Source organism: Plectrocnemia conspersa, unplaced genomic scaffold, assembly GCF_051122295.1.
Source record: "Plectrocnemia conspersa isolate PC_06_02 unplaced genomic scaffold, ASM5112229v1 ptg000013l, whole genome shotgun sequence".
Lineage (NCBI taxonomy): Eukaryota > Metazoa > Arthropoda > Insecta > Trichoptera > Polycentropodidae > Plectrocnemia > Plectrocnemia conspersa.
This window is the reverse complement of record NW_028277177.1, coordinates 2,940,130-2,967,748: the sequence shown is the minus strand read 5'-3', so window position 1 is coordinate 2,967,748 and position 27,619 is coordinate 2,940,130. Positions and strand designations below refer to the sequence as shown.

Genomic DNA, 27,619 nt, shown 5'->3' with positions numbered 1-27,619 from the left:
GCTAATCGAGCTCCAAAATATAGCAGTCATAGCATAATAGTAGATGCGTCAGAGTCCTTGAAAAGCAATTGATGTTCATTATTTTCAAATGCATGTCTAAGTGATCGACTCCCAAACTTTTCATACGTCGCGAGGACCACATATTTGAGCATGTTAAAATTTTTAATATCAATATCCTTCCTTTGCCTTATTTAACGCATTTTAACAAGAAAATATGCGGGATCTCATATGTTTACTATAAATATAAATTTATCCCTTATACAACTAATGCTATTTAGTTTCTTTGTAAAATCGTTGAAGTACGAAATTATCTATATGTAATAAGTATCAAATGTTGCCTATTGACTGTGATTTCTGAATGTTTGATAAGTTTGATTGTTGATTTTTTCTTTAATTACTCAATAATAATATTAGGTTCGATATACATTTCATATTAAAATTCCGAGTCAATGTTTGTTTTTTTATGGAAAAGTTGGATATTGGCTCGGAAAAAGATTAAAAGATTTTTTTTTATTAAACATATATTTTTATAAATAGTTTTTCGTCCTGAGACGTTTCTATTTGGTCAATCTTTACATCACATATGAGTTATCTATAAACTATGATTCTATTGTCCAAATAATACTGAATTATAATTATAATACAATACTGGAAACTATTCATATTTTTGTATATAAAAAACGTAACATTACACTATACATGTACAATAAATTAATCATCTATAACACATTGCAAATATGTCTAAAAATATATTGCTAAATGCAAGTTGTTCAGAGAGTATTAAATTAACTATTATGTTGATACATTAAGCATAAAAAAATAATCGCTAACCATTTCATCAAATTTAACAATATATTCATTAAAATATATACATATATACACAAATACTTTAGAACTTGAACTATTTATCAACTTTTATCATATACACACATGCAATACTGTTTCTGATTATAACTACTTGATAAAAAAATGGTCTTTAAAAATGTCAATGTATATTATATTATATCATACTTTTTATGTAAGAAAATATATTGATATAACATTGTTCCACACAACAATATAAAAATCAAAAGATTTTTCACTAGATTGCTCCGGTCTTCATATATAAATTAGGTTTAAGTTGAAGTAACTACTCTTAAAAAATATTTTATGCTAGTTGACAGCTCTAAGTTAAATAATACATATAGGCTTATATAGTTTATTTGCAAATGCAAAAAGGGCATAAGTGATATTATTTTTTAATGCAGCACGGCTTAATCATGCAATTAATAATTCACACAACGTTAATTTCTTTTGCTTTATAGCAGGAACTCTCTTTAAGTAATCTATCTATATCGTTGAAATCGTAAAATACAATGAACTCAGTTGGTGCTAGACCTTCAAACGTAGTACAAACGCTCGGTTTAAGATTATAAAAGAACAACGGTTGCTCTCTAGCCTTAAAATCTGTAGTGATTGAATCTACAACTTTAGCTGCTGTAAAATCAGCTCCATATATATGCGTGCAATCGATTACAACTGGCAATTGCTGTTTTAAGGAATGCTTAGTAACTAATCGACGTACGTAATCCACGGACGGGAATATCAAACAACGGTCGGGAGTCAACATCAGATATTGTTCACCGGCACGGCTCTGAAAAAGAAACATTTAATTAAAATACATACAATTGTTGCTTTATAATTGTAATATAATAAACTTACGGCTAAAGTTTCGACTGATATCTTTGGTCTGGCTGCGTGGTACAGGATAAATACAACATTGACGCCTATGCCTAATAAAATTCCAATCTCCAGAGGCAGAACTAAGCAGAAGATGAACGTACCGAGCCCAGGAATCAAATCTGATTCTATATTTAGAATTAGATGATTAATTTATTGTTGATATTGTGGAAAATATGAATGGTTTTTATATACTTTTAGATCTCCACATTGGTTTGACGACGTGCACTTCAACCATGAATATCACGGCTGCGATTATAACAGCCGCTAAAGAGGATTTTGGGATGAAGGCGAACATTGGCGTGAAGAAGAGCAGAGAGAGGATCACCAAAATGCCTGAAAATTAATTATTAGAATATTATTTTGTGTAACTACATATATGTGTGCAATAAAAAAAATGCATTAAAATACAAGTACCTGTATATAGTCCACCTAATGTGGTGCGAACGCCTGAAGAATGATTCACAGCCGCTCTAGCCACAGATCCTGTTATAGGATAGGCTTGGACGAAAGAGTTTCCAATGTTACTGACTCCGATTGCTAATAGTTCCTGCGTTGCATCCACAGCTTTGCCGTTAGCTATAGAAAATATATTTATAATTAGCAATGTAATATAATTCTATATTAGGTAAAATCATTCTTTAACCGAAAAGAAAGTATAATTCATTCTTCATAATACTTAATCCTATATAAAACTGCTATTCAAACGACAATTCAAATTCACACAATCAATCAATGTATAAGATTAGTCTTTTTATAATAATATTCTAGAATCTATATCTTGCACCGCGAGTTAGTTTGGGACGATTCAGAAGATAAACTACTAGGAACACATAGTATGTAGAAGGTCCTCTTCTTATTTATTTAGATAATATAGCTAATTGTTTATACACTAAACCAATTTAATCAAAACATAATATAAAAAGAATATATAAAAATACTTATATATTATAATTTATTTCTTAATACACAAAAGGGTTTCTTTATTCCGTTGTGGAAACTCACTACAATTTTATTTTTGCGGATTGTCCTAGGAATATTATTATATAAATTTATACCTCCGTACATTTTCCCCTGGCCGTACTCGTTTTCTTAGAACTAACTATCCTTAAATTGTCTCTATTTCTAGTATTAAATATATGTACATCTTTATTTATTTGAAATACTTATTAAAATACTCTGATATTATATTATTTTCTAACTTATATATGAATACTAAAAACATTAATCTTCAATATTTATTAAACAACCATTTGGACGTCACTTGGGGGCATTTGCCCCCCCCCCCTTGAATTTGGCTAGAATAATGCATGTAATTTAATTAAATATTATGAATCTTAATGAAATAAAAATATATTTTTTTTTATAAAAAGCTGAAATGACATTTCTGATTATAAACCAAAAATTCTCAGGTTATCCCTCAAATAAAATATGAAAAAAACAGTCTCGAATCTATCCCGAAAATATTTTTTAAAATATGTAATTTCAGTGAAATCATATCGGAATACATTTTCACTAGTAGATATATATTTTTACCAGTGAAAATATAATTTATCTGGCAGTTGCTAGTAAATACTAATATATACATTTACTTCCTTATCATTATTTATTTACATGCAATGTGTAAATGTTATAGTAAATGTTTATTTTTAGTAAAATTACATATATGTATTTCACTAGTGAAGTCGTAAAAAAAGTTTTTTATTGGTAAATATTTTTTTTTACTGTTCTAATAGCTGCTAATGAAATTAAATGCTGCTTTAAAATATCTGAAACTCAATTTGACAGTTGCGAAGCGCCCATTTGCTGTTCAAACCCAAACCTAACCTACACGAATTAACCAAACCAACTTGACCTAATGAAAGTTCTAAGAATAATTATAGTTTTAGAAGTTTCATTAGGTCAAGTCCAAAATACAAACAAAACCAACTCACCTCTCAGAGGAAAATAAATAGAAGAAGATGTCGCATTTCAATATCACGCTATATTTTAAAAATATGATAGCTATTCTTACCGATATTACTACGGACTTCTGATATGAGAGTACTGGTCAAAGTATATTCAAAACGAATTTTGTTCAATAAGAGGATGCAAAAACAATTATCACTTCTCAGAAATCAAAAATTCACGTCAAAAGCAATAAAATCGTGTCGGCGCCTACGTAGTGGGAACGCTTGGTAACGAACCGACACGGTTTAATTGTTTTTGCGGTGGTGTTTTGACTTTTGAGAAGTGATAATTGTTTTTTGCGCCCTCTTATTGGTCAAAATTCGGCTTAGATACATATGCTTCATTCCATTCTCACTTTTTGTAAGTTGTAATATTGTTATATAAATTCTTAATATGAACGCTAGATAACCGAGCGTTTCCACCGCAACGGCGACGGCAAGATTTTATTGCTTTTGGCGTATATTCTAATCGGTGACCCATATGAATTTGGATAAATTTAATGAAATACTATGCCAGCTTTTGCCCCCTCCTGAAAAATGATGAAATGACGTCCCTAAAATAAATCTCTTTTTATTTAGAACCACTCTCATTACCCTATTTTGTGATTTTACCAACATTTTGTATATAATTTATTAAGCATATATAATATTGTTGCACAGTATTTGAAGTGGGGCAATATTATTTTTTTTATATTTATACTTAACATATAGTGATACTATATGTTCTTATTATGCCTAATATCGGTTTATCGGAATTGAAATCATCTTTCTTTATTGAGAGCTCTACTATTATCTCATTTATGAATGTATGCTGACATAATAAATAAATGTTAAGATAGTAGATTTAGCAAAGTTTCAAACCATTATTGAAATATTAATTACTTCATTTGAAATTACCTTCATGCATATCCCATAATTCACCATATTTATTAAATTAATAATAAATCATACTTACAAAAAGCTTTGCAGATTGCTATGTTTTCCAATAATCCAATCAAAGGAACGACGATAATTCCTGAACCGAGATCTGAGCACATCTCAATGAAGCCGACGGTAGTATTACCCTTTACATAACTGAACGGAGGCAGTTGGATCGATGGAAGACCAGGTGGAATGCTTCCTGTGATTCAAATTGATTATTAGACAAATTCAAATGATATTAAGATGATATTTTTATACACACCAATGAGTTTCATTGGAGGTTCGCTTCCGTCATATGTAAAAGAATATCCAATAGCACCACAGATTATGACTACAATAGCGTTCCTAGTTGTTCCGAATATCCATAATGCTTTATTGATAATCTTATGCTTTGTAGATTTTTGTTCATCGTCGGATGGTCCAATTTTAACCATACCAACTATCTATAAAAATGATTTACATTAAACGTTGTATTATTTTGTTATCAAAATATGCTTTTGTTAGACTTACTCTCATCAACAGTAATATTATGATGCAGCTAACCCCCAAGACGACGTCCCAAGGTCTAGTTTTATGAATCTCGGTGAAAATAGAAACCCATTGCTGAACAAACGTGGATCCTTTAACCGTAATGCTCAATATATCTTTCATCTGAGACGTTAGAATGATGAGAGCCACAGCTGACGTGAAGCCAGATGATACGGGTCCGGAAACAAAGTCAATTAAGAAACCTGCAAGACACATAAACCTCAGTTAATATTCATTCAGAAGTCGATTGATGATTTTATTGACTGTGACACGCTCAATTGATCTATTAAGATTTGACGCGTGCAAGTATCTAAAGTGAATTGATTTGCTCACCTAATCCTAAGATGCCCATTAGTACTTCGATGCATCCCACTAGAAAAGTCAATAGAACTGCGTGCTCGATTCCGAATCCTTTACTTGCTACTGTTTGAAACGTCATCAAAGAAGCTATAGCCGTCGGACCCATAGGTACTTCTTTACAGCTTCCGAGTATAATATAAATAAAAGCTCCTAAGAACGATCCATATAAACCATACTGCAAATTTAATAGCGCGATTAATTAAAGTAATAAAATGATTTATCTAGATAATATTTGTAAAATCCTTACTTGAGCAGGTAGTCCAGCAATGTTTGCATAAGCCAATGATTGTGGAATCACCGTCAATCCTATAGATATACCGGCAATCAAATCTCCAAGGGCACATTCAGAATTATATCTATGCAATTAAATAACATTATTATGGTATAATTATTAATATTATATTTTTATGATTGATGTACTCACTTTGGTAACCAATCAAATATAGGCAATCTTTTATGTAACATTTTCTTAGTGAACAACCGCTCCGCTTTGCTCTTTGTCCACGGAATAACAGATTTCATGGATTTAAACCAAGAAGTCGTCGACGAATTGTCTGTAACTGTATTCATTAACATTATTATTACAAATCAAATTTAATTTATGGCAAAATATATACTTACGTATCAACTCGTTGCTTCCTTGAAGTCCTCCGTGCGGTTCCACCGGTGAGTCCATGGACTGCACGGAACCGCTGAGACCTCGGTTCACGTAACCGCCGAGTCCGTTCTCTTGATTCTTAACCATTTTGTCTTTGTATTTATCACAATTGTTTGATAAGTAGTATTAAATCTGTAAAGATGTTTAAAGTTAAATAGGAGCTGTCTTTGAGCTAATTTATAAATATAATAAGTAGCAGTAGATGATCTCATTTCAAGACAAATTGCACAACGTTTGACATGAATAGTTTTGTTTCGCAAAGTGTATTTTTTATGCACTTTAAATACATAATTTTGATCTTTAGTTATGCAAATATTCTGAATTATAATGATTGAGTGATAATTTACTTGAAAGTTACATAGAAACAATATGTATCACTAATAAAGCAAATTGCACTAATTTGTACAGATGATGTTGTTGTATTGTATGTTTTAAGATTTACATATTTTGAAATTTGAATTCTTAAGCATGTAGTATTATTTTCATGGTTGAATATAAAAAATAAATTTATGTGTAAAATAGTCATTTTAACATAATATCTTGTGCTTATATAATTTTTCATACAATGCTTTTGACAATAATACTTATTAGAACAAGTATTATATTATATTAGGCATTGGTTATTGTATACTATTTATTATTTACTCATATGTAAAATAGACATTAAGGTTAGTTATAATATAAATTTGTTTATAATTTATAGACTCATATAGTTTTGACGCCAGATTCACATACTATGTTTGTTTGCGAACACAACCTTTCTACGCGTTCGCGCGGCTCCGAAGAGTCAGTCTCCATCATTCAAAAGGTTTTAATCGGGTGCAATAAACACATTGATCGAATTTTTACAACTAGTCTTCGCATCCAGTACTAAACATATTTTCTAATGGGGCAGTATAATACTATTGTATATTTTTTTTATTTATACTTACAATGTACCAAAAAAAAAATTTTTTATCTAAAATTACTCCTAAATATTTTACATCTTCAACTATTTCTATAATAGAGCTATATACTTATTTTTATATTATTATATAACATACATTTAAAATTAATTACCATACATTCAAGTACATTATTTTTTAACCATCTTTTTACTATACCAAATTCATTATTTAAGTTAGCTACAACTTCTTTAACATTATCAAATAGATGTATTTTACAATAATATATAATATTAATTATATCATTAATATATATTATAAACAACAATGGTCCTAATTTGGATCCCTGTGGTACACTGTGAGATATTATTATCTCTTTGGAATAAGCATAATTTCTTTATTGGAACATAATACCTCTGTATATTGTTTTGAAAGGTTTATCACTTTCCTTTAATTGTTTGATTACTAATTCTTCCACCACGTTTACCATAAAAGGCAATATATTAATTATTCTCATTTCCTTAACCTTTCTACTATTTTTTATTTCAGGTATAGGAATAATAGTAGCAATTTTTTACTATCAAGTATTTCTCCTTCAGAGAGTGCTTTATTTAGTAAATAATGTAATATATCCATGTTCCTTTAATTATATGTACATCCAATTCATTAATACTGGTTCATGTTTTTAATTTATAAACTATATTGTGAATTTCTTCTAAAGATACTGATTTAAATTCTCCAAATTTTATGTTAAATGTTTCATTATTATATTGTACTAATTTATTGAATTCACAATCTCTTATATACTCTCATTTTTCCGGCTAATATATAATGATTTTTATATATAAATCCATCAATTTACATATGTATTATGAGTAGGATTAATTATTTTTTTATTGTTTTCCACATCTATTTTTCACATCATAATAATAACTTTAATAGGTATCATAATTACATTGTTTTAAAAACATTTTTGATAGGAATCATAATTTTATGTCTTATTATTACATCCTGTAATGTATCTAATTGTTTTTGATTGAAATCTTTGGATTATATTGACGTTGTAATTTTAACTTTGAAATCCATATGTTCATTGTAAGGACCATTATTGATAATTGGCACGATATTTTTTGCAAGTCGTTTAAATTTAAAAGCACTTGCAAAAAAGATAACTTACAACAATGATATGTGACAAATACAAAGGGTATTGTTGATATCAAGTACAGAGGTTTGCGTTGCAATTTCCGATGGTAAGACGGTAGAAATTACAGTATTACATCAAAAGCAAAAGAGTCTTGCAAAAAGAATTACATGCAAGCATAAAAGTCGATGCAAAATACAAAGGAATGCGTTAAATATTCACCGGAACCTGAGATTAAACATTCCATAAAATTAATTCAAAGCGCGGTCAAGTAAAATATAGTTTAACTATATATTTGATAGACAATTACACATAGTCTGTTTCCGCCCGATTTTTTCATTTCTCAAGGGTATATAATCTAGAACATGCCAAGAACTTGATACTTTTATCACTTCGCTTCCGACTTGGAACACATGAGAGTTCAACTGAGCCACGCTACTAAATTATTTTAAAGTTAATATTTCTAACATTAAAATAATTTAAATATTCATAGCAAAAACTTTGAGATGCATCAATGGAAAGTAAATGAGGTGATATATATTTGGGTTACATTAGAATGTAGACGTAGAAAAGGAATTGACGCGAATTGATATTAATATATTATACAATCAATGTATTATATATTTAAAGCAGGACAAATATGAATAAAGTTCAAATATACACTATATATATATATATTAAAAAAAAACTATTTTTTATAAAGCGTTGGTGAAAGTTGCTGTTTCATATGAATCGTTGAGAGTATTAAGGTCGAACTCAATAAATTAATATACATGATATAAGCGTTTTAGAATATTAATGGCCAACTAAATTTATTGGTCTAATAACATGATATTTTTGTAATCATCCATTGTAACATGACAGGCGTAAACTCAATGCGTTACAATGTGATAAATCTATATTAATAAAACAAGTAAGTAATAACAATTTTAATATATAATCAATATATGTCACTTTCTGTTATACGTAAACCCAATGCGTGACAATGGGGTAAAGCTGTATTAATTGGGTAAGTCAATCAGACATAATGAATACATTCTAGTAAGTATAAACCATTAGACTTTTCAGTCTGGGAATCGGTGACATCTATTTAAATAATTATAAATTATTATATGTATTTTAATTTTAAATCAATATGTATTACTTTGCGGTTGGGGCCGCTTTTTAAAAATAAAAATTCGAGTCTGCTGCCAGGGCCCGAACCCATGACCTCTGGGGTAGCAGTCTAGGCCTCACAGACTACGTTAGTTTGCAATTTTTATGCTTTTTGAATTATTATTTGGCATAGCCTTTAAGACTATATTTTGCAATGCTCTTAGAGGTTTGAGGATTTGAATTGACTCATTGTTGCGTTCGCCTTTAATATTCCAGAAGACACAATATTGACAAATTAATTATATTTGTATTGCAATTTTGATTAAAAATAAAGGTCAATTAATTATGCACACCCTCTTAAAGAAAACTGTTAACAGAAGGTCGCGTTTTTTCTCTTAGGGCATACAACATTTTTTTCGCATAATCGATCATGTCGCAATCGAATTATCATACCGGTGATCTCACAAGTTCAATTTTTGCAACACGGCCATTAAATGTTAAGCAATTCGCATTTTACATATTATTACAATGCATATTAATAATATATAATTAACGTAGTTCAAGATCATATTTACAACAATTTATTAATCTAATATGCACTCAAAATTATTATCGTAATAGAAGTTAACATTATATGCACTCGATTGAATTGCTTTTTTAAATGCATTTCAACCTTCGAATACAATAATTCATTATAAAAATCTACGATCTTGTTCCACTTTGATAACATAATTTTATCGTTTGGGAAATTCAATAATTTAATCATTATTTTTTTTTTAATATATAGTACTTGCTTGACAAATATGGTTCGACTTAAATAGATGCAAGGAGAGATTTGATAAGAATATAACTTGCATTGTTTTAATTGTAATATAAATTTTATTTTGAGACCTTCAACTCATGTGCATGTGTTTTTTTACAGATTTAATATGCGTATGGATTGCGATTAATCGGCCATGAATTTTAAACAATGTCGTAAATTCTCAAGAGCTGAAGTTCGTCGAACCTGTTTTTTTTAGGTCTAATCATATTTTAAAAGGGCAACTTTAACGTTCTTAATAATTTTGTGTTTTCAGTTTATATAATAAGTAATAATTTTAAAATCTTTACTAAAGTTGTAAAGTAGGTGATCTATCTACATTAATTCACTGATGTATAAATATGTTTATTGTATCAAATTTTATATTAAATTTAAAAAAAATATGAAACTGATTCTAAAATAAAAAGCAATAAATAATAAGCATCAACCTATTTTAAATAATTATTAAAAAGAGGCAGTTATCTCTGTAATGAAATTTTTGTGTAAAAATTCTGTTTTTACTTTAAAATTGACTGTAAATAAATAAATAACGGTTTTAGCGAAAAACTAATAACTCATAAAAATAAACCGAACATAATTTAAGTAATTTATAAATTATTTTTTATATTAAGAATTAGATCTTTTAGGAGAAAATATACGTAGGTGATATAAATGCATTTATTAAAATTATGCAGTATCATTAGTTAAGTTGAGATATTTACTTTATATAGTAAATATTACATAAAAATAAATATTATTAAAAATTAATAATATAATTTAAAAATATTAGTTAAGTACAGTAAAAACTAATGAAACTTCAATCTTTGTAAGAAATACGTTAAATATTTAAGTACATGCATAACTAAAAAATGAATATATTATAAAACATATTATCTTAGACCAATATCAATATTTTTACATTAGCACTAAATGTCCTTCCTGTTATGTTAATATTTTTTGTTTATATTCAAGCACATCCAATGTGTACAGTATGCAAAATAAATACAATACTTCCAGAAAATTATATCATCAGTAAAATATCACATATTTATAATAAACATATATTAAATATTTCATTAGATATCGAATTTGCATACTCATTGATTTTGCATATCAAAAATTGTTATATACATATATATGTAATATAAATCAACATTCCATCTGAAAGATATTTTTCAGTTTTTATTTTTGCTTTTATAAAATTTGATATTTAACCACACAGTTTTAATGTTTAATAACTCACCGTTATCCTTGATGGGTAGACGAAAAAGAGGAACTTTTTATGGTTCGATAGACCGTTCGCAAATCAGTGATTCAAGTCGGGTCGCACAAATAAATCCATTTCCGTCGTTTTCCAGACAGCTTCTGTGCACTCGCCTCGTTCCGGTGACGATTGCTAAGTGAAGAGACCGTCTTGGCAAAGTAAAAACGTATAGCTATGCCTCTGTTCTGTAAAAGAACTGAGAATACGACGCAACCAGGTCGTTAGCAAGACTGGCCGTTCGGCTCGCGACTTTCCGCTTATGTACCACAGACACAGGACGTGACGTCATTAGACACTGACCAATCGCGAGGTATAGAATTGAAGCTTTCGCTGAAGGGGTGGAGAATGTTTATACGTATGTCTCAATGAATTTTATTGGTTTAAATATCATTATTATAATTTGTCTAATTTTTTTTTCACAAATTATATAATATTAGATTTTTTTATTAGATTCTTAGATTTTTTCTTTCCTGAAGTAAAATATATTTTTTTTATAATCAAGTGGTAATTGATATCATACGTGGTTATGATCATGTATACAAAAGTGTCACTTCTGGGTGAATCGAGAAACATCTACTAGTATCTATTTAATAGTTACGACATTATTGTACATAATTGTGTCTGTAGCTAGTTAACATGAATCAGATTCAATATCCAGTCTTACTCCTTAATTAGGAATAAACAAATAATGTAAGCATTCTATAACTGAATAAATATATACTGTATTTGTATTTATTTTATTATTGAAACTGAAAATTTCGATAAAAATTATAGTTCTATTATATTTTTAATATTTCTATATTTAATCAGCTTTACATTGTTTAGTATATAAAAATAGCATTTAGTATATGTTAATATATACAGGATTAGATTAATTAAATATTTTTACATCAAAGATGTACATAGATTTAATACAAGAAATAGAGACAATTTAAGGATAGTTAGGTATGAGAAAACGAGTACGGCCAGGGGAAGTTTTTAGTTCGGTACATGTTCAAACATGCGCGATAACTGTTTATGTATGTTTCATTTAATAAATTATATTATTATCATAAATAATATACTTCTAGTTCTAATTATTGTTCCTTTAATTAATGTGTATTATTTATATTATATTATTGTATCAATTTTACAAAATGAAATGTTATAAATTATGGTAAAAATATTTTTTTAAAACAAATTTAAAAAATTAATCACTCTTAAGATGAACCGAAAGACCGAAAAAAAAATTCGGAACGAAAACCGGAACCGAACTGATTTTATTGAATCGGAAACGTAGTACGTGAAAGTCCAGATTCAATTCTGTTTTATTTAGTCAAAAATTAAATTTAATGCAAAATATTAACTTTTTTATTAACAATGTGCTTATTTAACATAGTAATGTAACAATTTAGCTCAATATATATAAAGTACTTGTTCATAAAGAAAAGTTGTGGGGTGAGCTCTGGTGTATTGAAATTTGCTCAGCTTATAATGTCTTAAATTTATAGTCGCCTCGTAACATAATGTAAGCATTAAATTTGATTATACCCAAATCCCAGGAAGAGCCAAGTTGTAAAAAGGTGGTGTAAAGTTGTAGTGAAATATTTAAAATGAGAGCAAATATAAATTATTTAATTACGTACTGATTTATTTTAACAGTCTATCTATCTAGTCGTTTTTTTTAAAATAAATATCTGCTTATCAAATAGCGGTTAATACCGAAGCAACAAAAATACATGTACCGTGAGATTTGGCGTCATGAATTGGACACAATTTATTATTGCTGATATATATATAATATATCAAAGATAAAATATTGCGCTACATATCTTCAAACGCAAATTTAATGTATTCGTGATTTAAAAAAATATTATATAAAACTTTTGAGCAAGAAGAGACATGAGTTGCAAAGTAGATAAAATGTTATTTAATTAAAACCAACAATCTAATTATTTATACAGAAAAAGCTGCACTTTTGCAACATATCTGGCTTTATATTTTTTAATATATAGAGTTTATGTTATATTACAGTTGAAAAACAGAAATACTCTTGACTAAAGCGACAAAAACTCTCGTACGGTGAGCTCTAACGTTATGAAATTTGTAGTAAGAGATTAGTGATTTACATCATTTTAAAAAAATTAAATATTTTACTTTATTTGCAAAATTTTCTATAACGATAGTAACGATAGAAATATTTTTAACAACAGGTTTCTAATTTTTAAAAATATTTAAACATTACAACTACTTTTGAGAAACTTATGGAAAATCAGTAAATTTATGAATGCATTAAGTGTAATATTTAAACTTATTTATTCTAGAAACCGCATAATGATTATATAATATGTATTTGTTAAGTTATTAGGAGCAGAAGAATTTTGACTGGAAGACTGTAAAATGATCACCTCTGTTTTTGTGTAAATTAATTAAAATAAAAAATTAATGATATAATATATATAAGCTGAAAAAGTTATAGTTTGTATAAAAAATAAAAATGTACTTTAAAAATAATCTTTAATTAATCAAAATGTCAGGACAATCCATAAACGTTTCACTGCAATTAGTTTGTATAAGATCCGTTGAAAGCGTGACCTAATAAAACTAATATGTCGAAAGCAATTAATTTTAAATCAAGATCTATTCTAAAAATATCGTCCCTAAACGATATCAGGTAGTAAAACTTACAACTCCATTGTTGCCGGATTTATGCAGTCCAATGCGAAAGTATTGTTCCACTATACCAGGGTTTCCCAAACTTTTTCAGCGGCGGAACACTTGGCAAATCCGAAAATTTTGGCGGAACACTTTGCTTATTTTTTAGGTTGGGTAAAAAATGTTATTAAATTTATTTAATAAACATAAAAATATCCAAAAAAATAAAACTCTTAATGACTCTGATGCTTTTGGGTTCTTAAATTACAATTTTATTATATCAGGCACAATATTGGTCAGTTGTATTCTCATATCTGCCGTAGCGTCGAGTCTATTTCTGTATTTTGTTTTAGTTGCAATATATTTAAAAAATCCCACTTCGCATAAATACGTCGTGGAAAATGGAAGTAAACAAACCAAAGCTTGTTTTGTCACATTGGGGAAATTTTCAGTCACACTCGCCCAGAATCATTTAATGGCTGATCTTTATATTTTTCTTTCAAATCAGAGTCATTAATTAATTTAACTAAATTCTCATAATCCCTTGCACTTAAGCCCACTGGTTTAACTGTCACGGAAAATGGATACCGACCCAGGAATCGTCCTTACTAGTTTTCGGAAAATATTCCGAAAGTTATTTTCAAGTTTTATAGGTGTTCTAAAAATACTTGTGAAACTTTTTTATCAACTTGAAAATTCAATTCAATTAAACATTCATTTAAGACAGGAAAACAATCTAAATTATTAGATTCAACCGATAAAATCTAAAATTGTAATTTTTTATCAAAAGATTCAATTTTATCTCTCATATTAAAAATTATAATACTTTTTCCTTGTAATAAGTTAACATCATTGCAATTTGTAAAAATATCCGCCAGATATGCAAGATGTATCAACCAGGAAGGATTTGGTAAAAATTTCATAAAATAATGTTGCAAATTATTTTGTGCCTTCAAGAAGACTAATAATTTATTTCGAAGTTCATAAAGTCTTAACAGTGCTTTTCCTCTGGATAGCTATCTCACTTCAGTATGTAATAAAAGTGCTTTAAGTTCACTACCCATTTCATCGCACAAAATTTTAATTAATCTGGATTGAAGTGGTCTAGATTTTACATAGTTTATCATTTTCACGGCTTCTTCATAACATTTTTTAAATTTGTGGAAATTTTTTTAGTCAACAGTGCAAGCCTATACAAAATACAGTGACTGCTAGTATCTCTTGTAGCTACTTTCAGGATACGTGATACAACACCTTACATTTTCCTATCATTGCACGAGCACCATCTGTACAAATATCAATACACTTTTCCCAGCCTATCTCTTGTTTTGTAATGTAATCATTAATACTGTAGTTTTTCCATGTAGATATGCACACGTGAGTAAATCTTCTTCAATACTTTTATCATATGTGTAACGAACAAATACCAATAGCACAGCTAGTCCTGCGACATCTGTAGATTCATCCATTTGCAATGTATATTCACTGCAAAGTCCAAGTAGACGAATTAACTCTAGTAGAAATATCTTTAATGCGTCGTGAAACATTTCATTTTCAGTTTCAGCCATTGTAATCATTTGAAATTTGGACTTTTCTAGTGAGTCACGCTGTCTCTTAAAATATTGCATGTCTTTTCCTTGGAATCAGAGTGTGTCGTTTCGAAGTGCCTTCAAAGTTTAGCTGGAGCCAAAGAACTGTTTGAGAGTATTTTTTGACACAAAACACACATTGCATCAGGAGCATCTGAATTGCCAATATACGTAAATCCAAAATTTAAATAACTTTCATCGTCCTTTCATTTTGGTCTGTTCATAGATGACACTTGTTCTTTATTCGATTTTGAAGAAATCACAGTTTTTGAATTATTTTCTTCTTCGATGTAGACGTATTAGTAAAAGTATTTGGCCTTAATTTCGTCAAATTTCCTGTTTTCAACCAAAGATCCATGGGTAGTTTTTGAATAATATTTAAATTCTGTATTTTTTTTTTTGGCAAAATGTAAAAAATCTGTAGCAATCAGACTAAATTAATGTACAAGAAAATCGATTCATTTTTATGCAAACTTTATATAATTCATTTACATTTCCAAAAGTATACACCCAATCCTGTTTTAACGCAATAAATTAGTTTTAGGAATTAATACGTAGAATAAAAAGGCGTGAAAAATTATCCGCCATAACCTTTTGTAAATTTGACAGATTGGATCCTAAGATTGAAAAATCTTGTATAAAAATCACGTACAAGTGAATTTGCGTAAATTAATTGTGTAAAAAGTGGCATTCGTGGCACCAAAGAAATTGCATAAAAGTGACATCACATAAATAAAGTTTTCATAACAAACACTGACATATGAAACTTTTCTCTCAAGAATTTGTACACATAAATGTCGAGTATTTAACACATATTTTCAAGTTTTTTTATCAGATTTATAAACAATTTTTATGTATTAGCAAGACTAACAATATTTTTAATCTACTCCAAATTTTTGTGAAATATCTATTTCGGCTCCGCGGAACACCTATTTCGGCTCCGCGGAACACCAGTGTTCCGCGGAACATAGTTTGGGAAACCATGCACTATACAATGCGAAAGTATTGTTACATAAAACATATTGGGACGTGCAACGAACAATTTGTTGATTTGAAAGAGAACTTATGGTAAATTCGTAAACTAAACAAAAATATATATTTTGTTGATATAAATTAGTTGAACATTCCAGCATATTTTTTCTAAAATACGCGTGACTCACAATTTTTCTAAATAATATCATTATTTATCCATTATATACATATACAAATGTCAAAATATTTATTTAACCGATATAATGAACCAATTACCCCTGAGCGTATTTACAATAGGTATAAATAGTGTTTCTTTAGTAGCGATGGCCAAACTTTTGAGTACTGGATTTTATTTATATTATGGATTGTACTTTTTTTGTGAGAATATTATTATTTAAAACAAAAAGTAAAGTAAGTGTTTCCAAACATTTTTTTAACCCAGTACTAAATATTTCGCAGCACAATTTTTCTGATTTAATTTTGATTCTTATGGACAAAGTTGTTTGTTTATTAATTAATAATAAATTAATAACAGGGCGGGAGAGTTCTAATAAATATAAGTGTTGTAGGAAATCGTTGAGATACTAGCCCGTATGTCTTGTAGCAGCTTTGACAAACGGTGAACGGGTTTATTTCCACCAATTGCGTCTTATGGTTGATTCTCACTTCTTATTAATTCCACGATATTTCAGCGAGTGTGTGTTTTAACATAGTGGCATTCCATAAATTAGTATATTATCTATTATAATTTTACGCGTATGAATGAGAATACAAATCTTTGTTATGAGCAGAAAAATACTATTGAATGAGGACAATTGTTTGTATATAACAACCAGTTGGAGTCATATTAATCACAATAGTGTTTATGGTTTAAAGTAATCATTCGTTTACGTTACGTTACTTCTGTGGGTTCTAAGCTATATTATTACTGCACAATCATATTCATACAAAAATCAGTAACTTTTCAGATTTATTGGCTGCAAATGTAATTTATAAAACAAGGGTTATTTTGTCGCGTAGCGTGAAATTTTTGTAAAAATAAATCACTACTTTCTCTAGTGAAATACAGATTTATTTGTCGATGCATCGCAATTTTTAGTTTTTTTTTTATCATATTAAAAAACTCTTTGAGGCTTAATTAATCGCACAATAAATTATTCGACTACGGATTAATCTCCTAAATATATCTAAAATATTTCTAGATGCTCATGTAAATGTTTAATATAGAGAGATACGAAAATATAATATAATATATAAAAAAATCCACATAAAGCCGCAAGAATCACTTAGATTTCTAAATGATTCTGTAAATAAAAATTAATAAAGATAATTTTATACACGATTTTTTTACAAAAGTTTTATGGAGATCTGATTCGTCAAACACACTGCATTACTATAGTCCGTTTCTTTTAACAGAGTCACTTTGAGGTCTATCCATTTCATCATTATTCCTAAGTGAAAAAGAAATGACAACTTTGGGTATACGCCCCGCCCCACCAATTTGCTTCAAAGTACAAGATGCGGATATATTTTAAATAAATTTAGAAATATTAGAAAATTATTATATTTTTTATGCTGAAATACTGAAAGTTATAAGCTATTAAAATCAATCATTTATCAATCGTTATTTTTACATATGTATTGCGATAACAATCTGAAGACGTCCGTGCGCTGCAAATGTCGGAATAATAATGAAGTAATTGTAACGTATATGACAACTTTGCTCTAACGGACCAATTAAATACTGTTGAGAAATTTAAGATAAGCCTCAAAGTGACTCTGTTAAATGAAACTATAGGTAGATTTATAAATTGTTCACAAGAATATCGCTATACCTCAGTCAAAATGCTTCCAAAGTTTTTATCACGTCGACGATAATTGTTTTTTGCGCTCTCCTATTGGGCAAAATTCGGTTTAGATATGCTTCATTCGATTCTCATTTATTATAAGTCATATAAAATAATAAAAATCTTAGAGAAAAAAATATTTTAGAATACAAAACAAATTATAATGATTTTTTTTTGACATTTATATGAGATCAAAATAAAATTATTATAGTTGCTGTAGTTTTAAGCATATCTATGCTAAGTTTGTTTTAATCTAAAAAATCATTACTTCATTAAAAAATGTAAATATGTTGTAAATTAATATTAAAAATTAAAAATAATTTTTATTGAAAAAGTGATATATAATTTTTTTAACTCCGCCTAAAAAACTACATTAAATTTATTCATATGCAGAAATCTATCTAATTCTTGCGACTTTTGCCGAATTTTGTTAAATAATATTTTTATTGCCTATCTATTATAATATAATAGGTAATAAATAAATAAATAATGTATTATGCGAACTTCCGGGCAAGAACTGAATCCGGACCTCTTTGAACGCTACTCATTAATAATAAGCATACCCAGAATTTGGGTGGGTTTTCTTTGAAAACCCACTTGGATAATTTTAATTATTATGATATTTAAAACTATTAATTTTAAACATAAAACATTATTCACATAAACCATAATTATAATAGTAACAAAATACGTACGAAAAATTATGTATCAGCTTGTAGTACTTTTAAAGCTTACCTTTTTCGTACGTTATAATCCAACTGTCGTAAACAGACACTTTTGATTGTGTGTCATCAACTTGTGACGTTATTGTGATAAGAAAGTTTGCGAAGTGGTTTTTGGGCTAAATATGGACCAGTTGATGAGCCATTTTTACTTGAAAATGCAACTTCTGTTGTGAGATTATTTTGAGTTACGTAATCAAATGCGCATTATATATATTATAATAAACCAAAATTATATTGATAGTTATTTTCCTCGTAAACTTCTTAGAAACTATTAGAAATGTAGAACGTGCATGGACAGGTGAATTAACCGTAGGTGGCAAAGAACAACAAATCTTAAACAATAATTTTGAGTATTATATTTAATCACAAGTTATTCTATTTATTTATGAGTTAATGTGCTAACGAGCTATTGTATTATAGTTTGTCAATGAGACAAATGTCTCATCTAGATTCACAAGGTGAGCATAAATCAATAGTATAAAGATATGATGTACTATAAAAATAATACTCACTCTCAATGACACTTTAAATAGTTATCTGCATCATGTTTTGGTGATGCGTTTGTAAATGTTAACATTAATAATTTCTAATTAAATAATTAATTAGGTAATGCAGTTTCTAAGAATATAATTAATAAGCGACCACTTGAGTAATTACTATATTTTATCTATTTGACAGTAAAAAATTATACTATACTATTATTCTCAAAATTTAAGTAATGTATTTACAACACACATATTCATTTGGGAACGTAATTAAAATAATGAATAGTTTAATAATAAGCGACACTTGTGCTAAGCAGTGGCGGAGAGGGCGGGCCGCCCCGGGCGGCACTTGTTTGGGGGCGGCATATTCGCGATGGGATCGTCTAGTGTGGTTCTTAACCCTGAATGCACTAAAACATATATAAATCCACGTATTATTATAAGAAATGTTAATTTTATGACCCTGCAAAAAATATATGGGGAGAGGAGCGGCAATTTTAAGGATCGTCCTGGGCGGCACATACCCTAGCTACGCCACTGGTGCCAAGCAATCTATAATATTATAGAAGGCAATAAAGGCAATTTCTCTATTTAAGAGTTTTTGTCATTTACAGCAATTTATTTTACTTAATCAACAAAAAAGCTGTGAATAATCCTAATGATTAAGATTAACAATTCGCCATGCCTCCGCCATAAAATTTAATTTTCTGTTGTAGTTTTCCAAAAACTATGTGCTAGAAGTTAAAAGATAATTTATTAAAAAAATATATGTTTTCCTTCTTCACGTATCCATTCATCAAACAACCAAAACATTCAGACCATATCTTAAGAATAATATAAAAAAATAGCACGTGCCTTCGTATATATTTTTGCACGTTTTTATTTTTTTTGCAATAAATCAGCGTAACGTAATTTATGTAGTGTTGTTCATACATTTGTATACAAGAGATCTTTTGACACATTTCACTCTGATAAAAAAATTCCTACACGCGGTTGGATTAAACTGTTTGTTTGCCCAATGGAGGCTGTGACGCAGGCGACACATGGTTTTCTGACTTGACGTTTCGGCCCTTAATTACCTAGCATGTTCACGCGCTCGTCAATTAAAAATAATTGATAAATTCATCACGTGACGGAATAAACAAAACGATTTATCTGTCACGGTAGAATAAAATAAATTAAGTCCATCAGAAAAAAATAACAAACCGAAAAGCTTGATTTATAAATATTATATATGTATAATAAACCATAAGGTCATTTTATAGAACATCTTACAATATATATACTCTGGCATTCCAGAAAATTTAATTTTCAATAACTAGAATTTCTTGAAATATTTCAGATTGTACTCTATTTTATTGTAAAACGACTAAAACATAATTTCAGATATTGTTTAGTTATTACCCAAAAATATAGTGGTGAATTAATACATTTCTGCCTTTCACAAAAAATAAGGAACCCTCCCCCTAGCATAGACTTTTTTTCATGTACTTAAAAATAATGAATTTGCAATTGTATAATTGATGACGTAATACCTGAAAGACCTAGGGTTCAAATCCCATATAAACCTTGGTGTTTTTCAATCGTGTCGAAGAGATTTTTCTGGATTTTTCTAACCTTGAAATTTATTGTGCTAGGTCTAGACATTTTGTAAAGTTATTAAAAATACGTCACTAATTTACAGACTGATTTCAGTCTGGTGTCTCACAACTTACTAAGTAGTTGTTGATTGTGTTAATCTTATTTTCTTCAAATAAAATTTGCAACAATTATTGTTTGCAAAAATATTATAATTCTTATTTTTACTATATGACAGAGTTGTAAAAAATATTTTAGTCAAAAGTCAGACAAAAAAAAATGTTTTATTATAAGTCCGTTGTAATATACAAAGCGTTAGCCTTAATTAATCAATATTTTGAGTTAGCGTTACAACAGGGCTAACACAATCAATAACTACTAAATAATTAGTGAGAGACTAGACTAAAATCCCGTCTCTAATTGATTAAAGAACAAAATCAATAGATTTCACTATGCATCACCTATCTTGAAATTGTTTCAAATTTTCATCGCGATATTTATTAGTAGTATCAGGAAAATATAGAAAAACCTAATTTGAAATTATAATTATATAATAATCACTAAGTTCATATGGAATTCGAACTTAATAATTAATATATACGACGTATGATAAGAAACAACGAGAATCTGAATTTATATAAAAAAGTATTTATTATTTAATATTGATATTGCTCCCTTTAATATATTTTTTCAGGACCTCTTAGATCGTTGCTACGAAATTAATCACATGGACTTGCTAAAAGCTGTTTTACTTATTTGTGTCCCTTAAGTTTTTTTCTTGGTGTGATACAAACACGCTTGTCGATCGCATATTCGAGCGAATTAAAGAGCACTTGGCGAAAGGATTAGCACAAAAAATACAGTCGGTGCCAATACAAAGTCAAATCCGTTTTTACAACTCGAAATGTTAGTGTATATAAATCAGCATCATTGCCATGTTTAACGATTTTTAGATCATTACCGTTTAACATACTATTTTATATATGTCATTAACAAAAATTAAAAATAATTAGTAGCGCAGTGAAAATTATTTAATTATTTTTCTATTATTATTTAATAATATCATAGGGGTTAACTAGAAGATTTTTCATTACAATGGTTTTAATTAATTTTAAAAATGAAATTATTATAAATTACTCTTAAAAAAATTTAATAATAAAAAAAAAAATTTTTAGCTTTTCAAGAAATTAAATTACAATACAAATACAAAATGAGATTTTTTTTGTGTTTAAAAAAAGGCTTTGAAAATCCTTAAAACTCAAAGAGTTTTGTTTATATGTTACGCCGAATCGGTAAAATTGATTATTGCGTTAAATAGGCAAAAATTTACTTAATTCACAAAAAGTGCAAGCTCGTTGCTTTATTCATAAATTAGGCAATTATCTGCCTAATGCGTGAATAGGGCAGAAATTGTTTTGTTTATTTCGGGCATTAAGAAAAGTAGATGGTAGCGCTCCGGTGGTGTTTAAAGAAGAAGCAAATAAATAACGAAAAATCAACGATTATATAAATTTAATGTTTTTATAGATTGCATTATCGGTAATTTAATAACTAGATTGAATGCACTAAAATAAAAAAATAATGCATTCAGTTTCATGTTGTTATTCCTAAAAGTAAATCTAGAAAAATATCCTAGAATCTATCCCGAAAATATTTTTTTAAATATGTCATTTCAGTAAATCATATTGGAATACATTTTCACCAGTAGATGTATATTTTTACTAGTAAAAATATAAAATATCTGGCAGGTGCTGATACAATTATATGATTTCAACGTTTCTATATGAAGTAATATTTATATTTACATAGTTATCATTACTTATTTACATCCGATGTATAAATTTTGGTAAAGTTATATTTTCACTAGTAGATATATATTTCAGTAAGCGAAAATATAATTTAACTGACTAAGATATCTATGAAGCTCAATTTGATAGTTGCTATTCAAATCCAAACCTAATCTAATGAAATTTCTAGAACTAATTATAGTTTAGAACTCTCAGGAGAAAAAAAGCGGAAGAATTAGTACAGACGCATTGCTCCATAGTTTGTCTGCATTTCGATATTACACTATGTTTTAAAATTATGATGGATTTCTAATATAAGAGGGCCAAAGTATATTCAAACCAAATTTTGGTCAATAGGAGGGCGCAAAAACAATTATCACTTCTCAGAAGTCAAAAATTCACGTCAAAAGCAATAAAATCGTGTCGGCGCTGTTGCAGTGGGAACGCTCGGTAACGAGCGTTCCCACTGCGACGGAGCCGACACGATTTTATTGCTTTTGACGTGGATTTTTGACTTCTGAGGAGCGATAATTGTTTTTTGCGCTCTTCTATTGGGCAAAATTCGGTTTAGATGTATTTTATTTTATTCTTACACGCAATATTGTTATAAAAAACGCTTCATAATCGATCGTTTTTACCACAATGACCAGAAATTCCTTACATGGCAACACTGAGCAGCAAAGAAAACACGACTAATTATCCAATAAATATTATGTTTAATAATTTGTTAATGCATAATTAAAATATTTCGCGTAAAATATGATGCAACGGTGGCGCATTTTTATATTTATTTGTAGCATAGAAAGGGTTATCTCGTACCTATTATTATTTATTTAAGAAATTATATTACGATGCTAAAAAATATATAAAATGGCATTTATGACATGTGGTTCGGGATCATTGTATTCCAAGGGCCCGAGTTCGCTCTCAGTGGCTCTGCTCGTAACCCAAATTACTCGTATATCGAATTAATTTTCACCATTGAACTGTATTGAAATGACTTTAATCCATTTAAATCGTGAAACTTAAAAATGGATTAATGGCAATTAAAATAGTAAATACACTTTAATTAAATAAAAGCTTAGTTACACATTATGTTTTTTGCTCGTATATCAAGACATTGCTCGTATATCGAGTCATTTTTTGAAATCCGTATTTGTATCTTAGTGCCTTTTTACTATGAGCGATGGAATACTTGAATTTTTGATATTTTATAAATAAATAATATGTACTCTTGCCATCATATCAAAAATATATCCAACAGTTAAAAGGAAGAAATCTGGTCTTTGTTTAACAAAATCCGGTTTCAGTATGATAATTCCTATTCGTCAAGCTTAAACTTTCCAATGTTTGTTTACATTTATAGAGATATGAAGAGAGGATAATGTGAAGCATTTGCGAAATTTACCGACTCGTGGTTTTCCAAGAAGATTGCGAAGTGTTGCAAACTATCCGAGTCTTCCCATTTCCAACCGGTTTCGGTTTGAACTCGTTCTGTGATTGGGAATGGTCTCGTGATTTTAATTATCCAGACCCTGAGATCGGCACCGAACGCTAAACAACAATTTCGTTTTGTTAAACAATAAAACGACATATGCTCCCATTGCAAAGCCTGTAATAATGTTATTATGATTGTTCTGTTAAAAAACACACCAATCAAATACCAAATAGATTCCAAGAATAATTTAAAAAATAAAAAACACTCAATGTATGTAAAACCATAAATTAAGAAAGTTTGTTTACAATACAATAAAATTGATTGACCTCGAAGATCATTTGGCGAGAGGTATTTTATCATAATAAACTTTGAAAATACATAATTTATAAACGTAACCTGAACTAAAATATTTGCTTTTATAACTACCACGTGTCCAATCAGCTTATCGCCAGGCTAACGAAGTGATTAAATAATGGCGTTAATATGGAACATATGTTTTTTGTTTGCTTTTTTATGCATCATTAAAAATATTCCGCTTTGAGACAATTATGAAAACCGGAAAGTCATAATCATCGCAAATGGAAAATTGTTTCAAAAAGGCCTTATATAATGGCATTAATTGTAAAAAATATATCTGCATACTAATATAATAACCTTATAAATATCACTATGTAATGTAATATAATATAACAATGATTTTTATATCTTCTATGATATGTAAAATTGATCAATGATTCATTAGACTAGGAAAATAAGTAACGTATAAATAATAAAAAATAGCAATACTATCAACAACTTATTAGATATTTATAGTTAATAGCTAGTCAATGAATAATTCACATTTTAATTACTTAAATATATACTCTCTTTCCGAAAACAAATACATGAATAAGTGAACAATTTCCTAATAACATATCATATTATTCCAGCAGGAATAAACAACTTTTGAAAGAGTTATGGGTAAAATTTTGTAATAGCTGGCCAGACACGCACGGATCTGTCCGAGATGGATGTCCGGCGGACAAATCCGATCGTGTGTGGTGTGAAAAAACACAGACGTGTCTGTCCGTTGCCCGTCTAGATTAATGGATTGATTTTTAGATCGCTAAAATTGAAAACAGGCGCAACTCGCAAAAAGTTTCATAACAAAACATTTTGATGACGCAATAAATAGCATATTCTATAACTTAAAAAATATGAAAATTTATATACATATATTGCCCACAATCAGAGCCGCCAAGAGTGAGCCCGGGCTTGGAAAAATAACGATTCCGGATCTCATGACAAAAATTACATTTTAAATATTTTTTAACATCGTAATATAATTTTTTGAATAAATAATAATAGGTACAAGTTAACTCTTTCTATGCTACAAATAAATATAAAAATTAGCAAGTCTACAATATATTGCATTAAATGACATCCATTTTTTCTGGCCAAATTCAAGAAGAGAAGCAAATGCATAATGCAAAATACCAACCCCTTCACCCTAAAGTTCACGGCAAAGGCAAGAAAATCAAGCCGTCGCAGTGGCAACAATTATAAGAATATTACAACTTACAATAAATGAAAATCGAATGAAGCATATCTAAACTGAGTTTTGCCTAATAGGAGAGCGCGAAAAACAATTATCCCTTCTCAGAAATAAAAAAATCACGTCAAAAGCAATAAAATCGTGTCGGCGCCGTCACAGTGAGAACACTAGGTAATCTATCGTTTATACTACAACTCTTATAATAATGTTACAAATTAAATAAGGAACATATAAACCAAATTTTGCCTAATAGGAGTGCGCAAAAACAAATTATCCCTTCTCAGAAGTCAAAAATTCACGTCAAAAGCAATAAAATCGTGTCGACGCCGTCGCAGTGGGAACGCTAGGTAATCTATCGTTTATACCACAGCTCTTATAATAATGTTACAAATTAAATAAGGAACATTTAAACCGAATTTTGCCTAATAAGAGAGTGCAAAAACAAATTATCCCTTCTCAGAAGTCAAAAATTCACGTCAAAAGCAATAAAATCGTGTCGACGCCGTCGCAGTGGGAACGCTAGGTACGTTCCCACTGCGACGGCGACACGATTTTATTGCTTTTGACGTGAATTTTTGACTTCTGAGAAGGGATAATTTGTTTTTGCGCACTCCTATTGGGCAAAATTTGGTTTTTATGTTCCTTATTTAATTTATAATAATATTTGAAGTGTTGTAGTATGAACGCTAAATTACCGAGCGTTCCCACTTCGACGGCGCCGACACAATTGTATTGCTTTTGACGTGAATTTTTGACTTCTGAGAAGTAATAATTTTTTTCGCTCTCCTATTGCCGAAATTTTAGTTTGATTATATTTGATTAATACTCAAAATAAAAAAGTAAAATCGCGCCACCACCTTTTTTTTTCAATCATATCTCTATATTTTTTTTAAATAAATATCTCAGCCAAGTTCTTTAGCTAGTTTGATGCACATTATTGTTTAAAAATGGCAGCTAATCAAAAAATCATATAAAAAAAAAGAAAAAAAGTCAAAAATGTTTCATATAATATTTTTTAAACTTATATGAGAAATAGATCTAGCAAATAAATTCGATAAATTTAAGTGTTTTTAACTCTCTCAAAAATAGTATTTTTAAAAAAAAAAAAATATTATGTAAATTTAAATATTTTTTGTAAATTTAATATGTGCTTTAAATTAATTAAATATAATTAAAAAAATACAAGTTATATTTTACCCAAATAAATTGTTAAACCTAGCTTAATTTTAATAGTTTTTTCTTCTTAAAAAACTGCCCCACTCAACTCTAATACAACATGGCTAATGGAAAATCTGGTTCAAAATAACGGTTGACATTTCAACAGAAACTTCTCAAATGTTTTCCAAATGTTTACGTATAACTTAATAGATTACAATATACTAAACTAAAATTTATCAAACGTTAATTTACAATTTCTAATCGGTTGTATCGTTAATGCATAATTCATGCCAATTCGCATGATTCATCGCTTAGCATTCGACGAGGGATTTCCCAGTACTGTGGAAAACCGGTTTTTATTATATGAAGAAATGCAAAAATCCAGCGTAACACATATACCCATATTTGACTTTGCTAAACTTGACGTGGAAAGGTAACAGTCGTTTCGATCATTCGATTTGCATAATCTAATGCGTAAATGACCGTCAGGTGATGTTGTTTCCTCACTGATTGTGTTTCTAAGGTCATTTTGTGAAACATCGGTCATGATGCTG

General features: G+C 28.8%; 1 protein-coding gene across 1 annotated transcript; it reads right to left on the bottom strand.

Annotated features, from left to right (window-relative positions):
• Window positions 1–827: 827 nt before the first annotated feature.
• Window positions 828–11,554, bottom strand: Esp (Epidermal stripes and patches). Its single transcript, XM_088202750.1, has 12 exons — window positions 11,298–11,554; window positions 6,099–6,267; window positions 5,902–6,037; window positions 5,725–5,833; window positions 5,451–5,652; window positions 5,100–5,320; window positions 4,852–5,032; window positions 4,624–4,788; window positions 2,137–2,298; window positions 1,915–2,055; window positions 1,702–1,847; window positions 828–1,633 (listed from the first exon to the last, which is right to left on the bottom strand). Exons 2-12 carry the CDS (start codon window positions 6,220–6,222, stop codon window positions 1,274–1,276), a joined length of 1,947 nt encoding a protein of 648 aa, XP_088058876.1. The 5' UTR covers window positions 6,223–6,267; window positions 11,298–11,554; the 3' UTR covers window positions 828–1,273.
• Window positions 11,555–27,619: the final 16,065 nt, after the last annotated feature.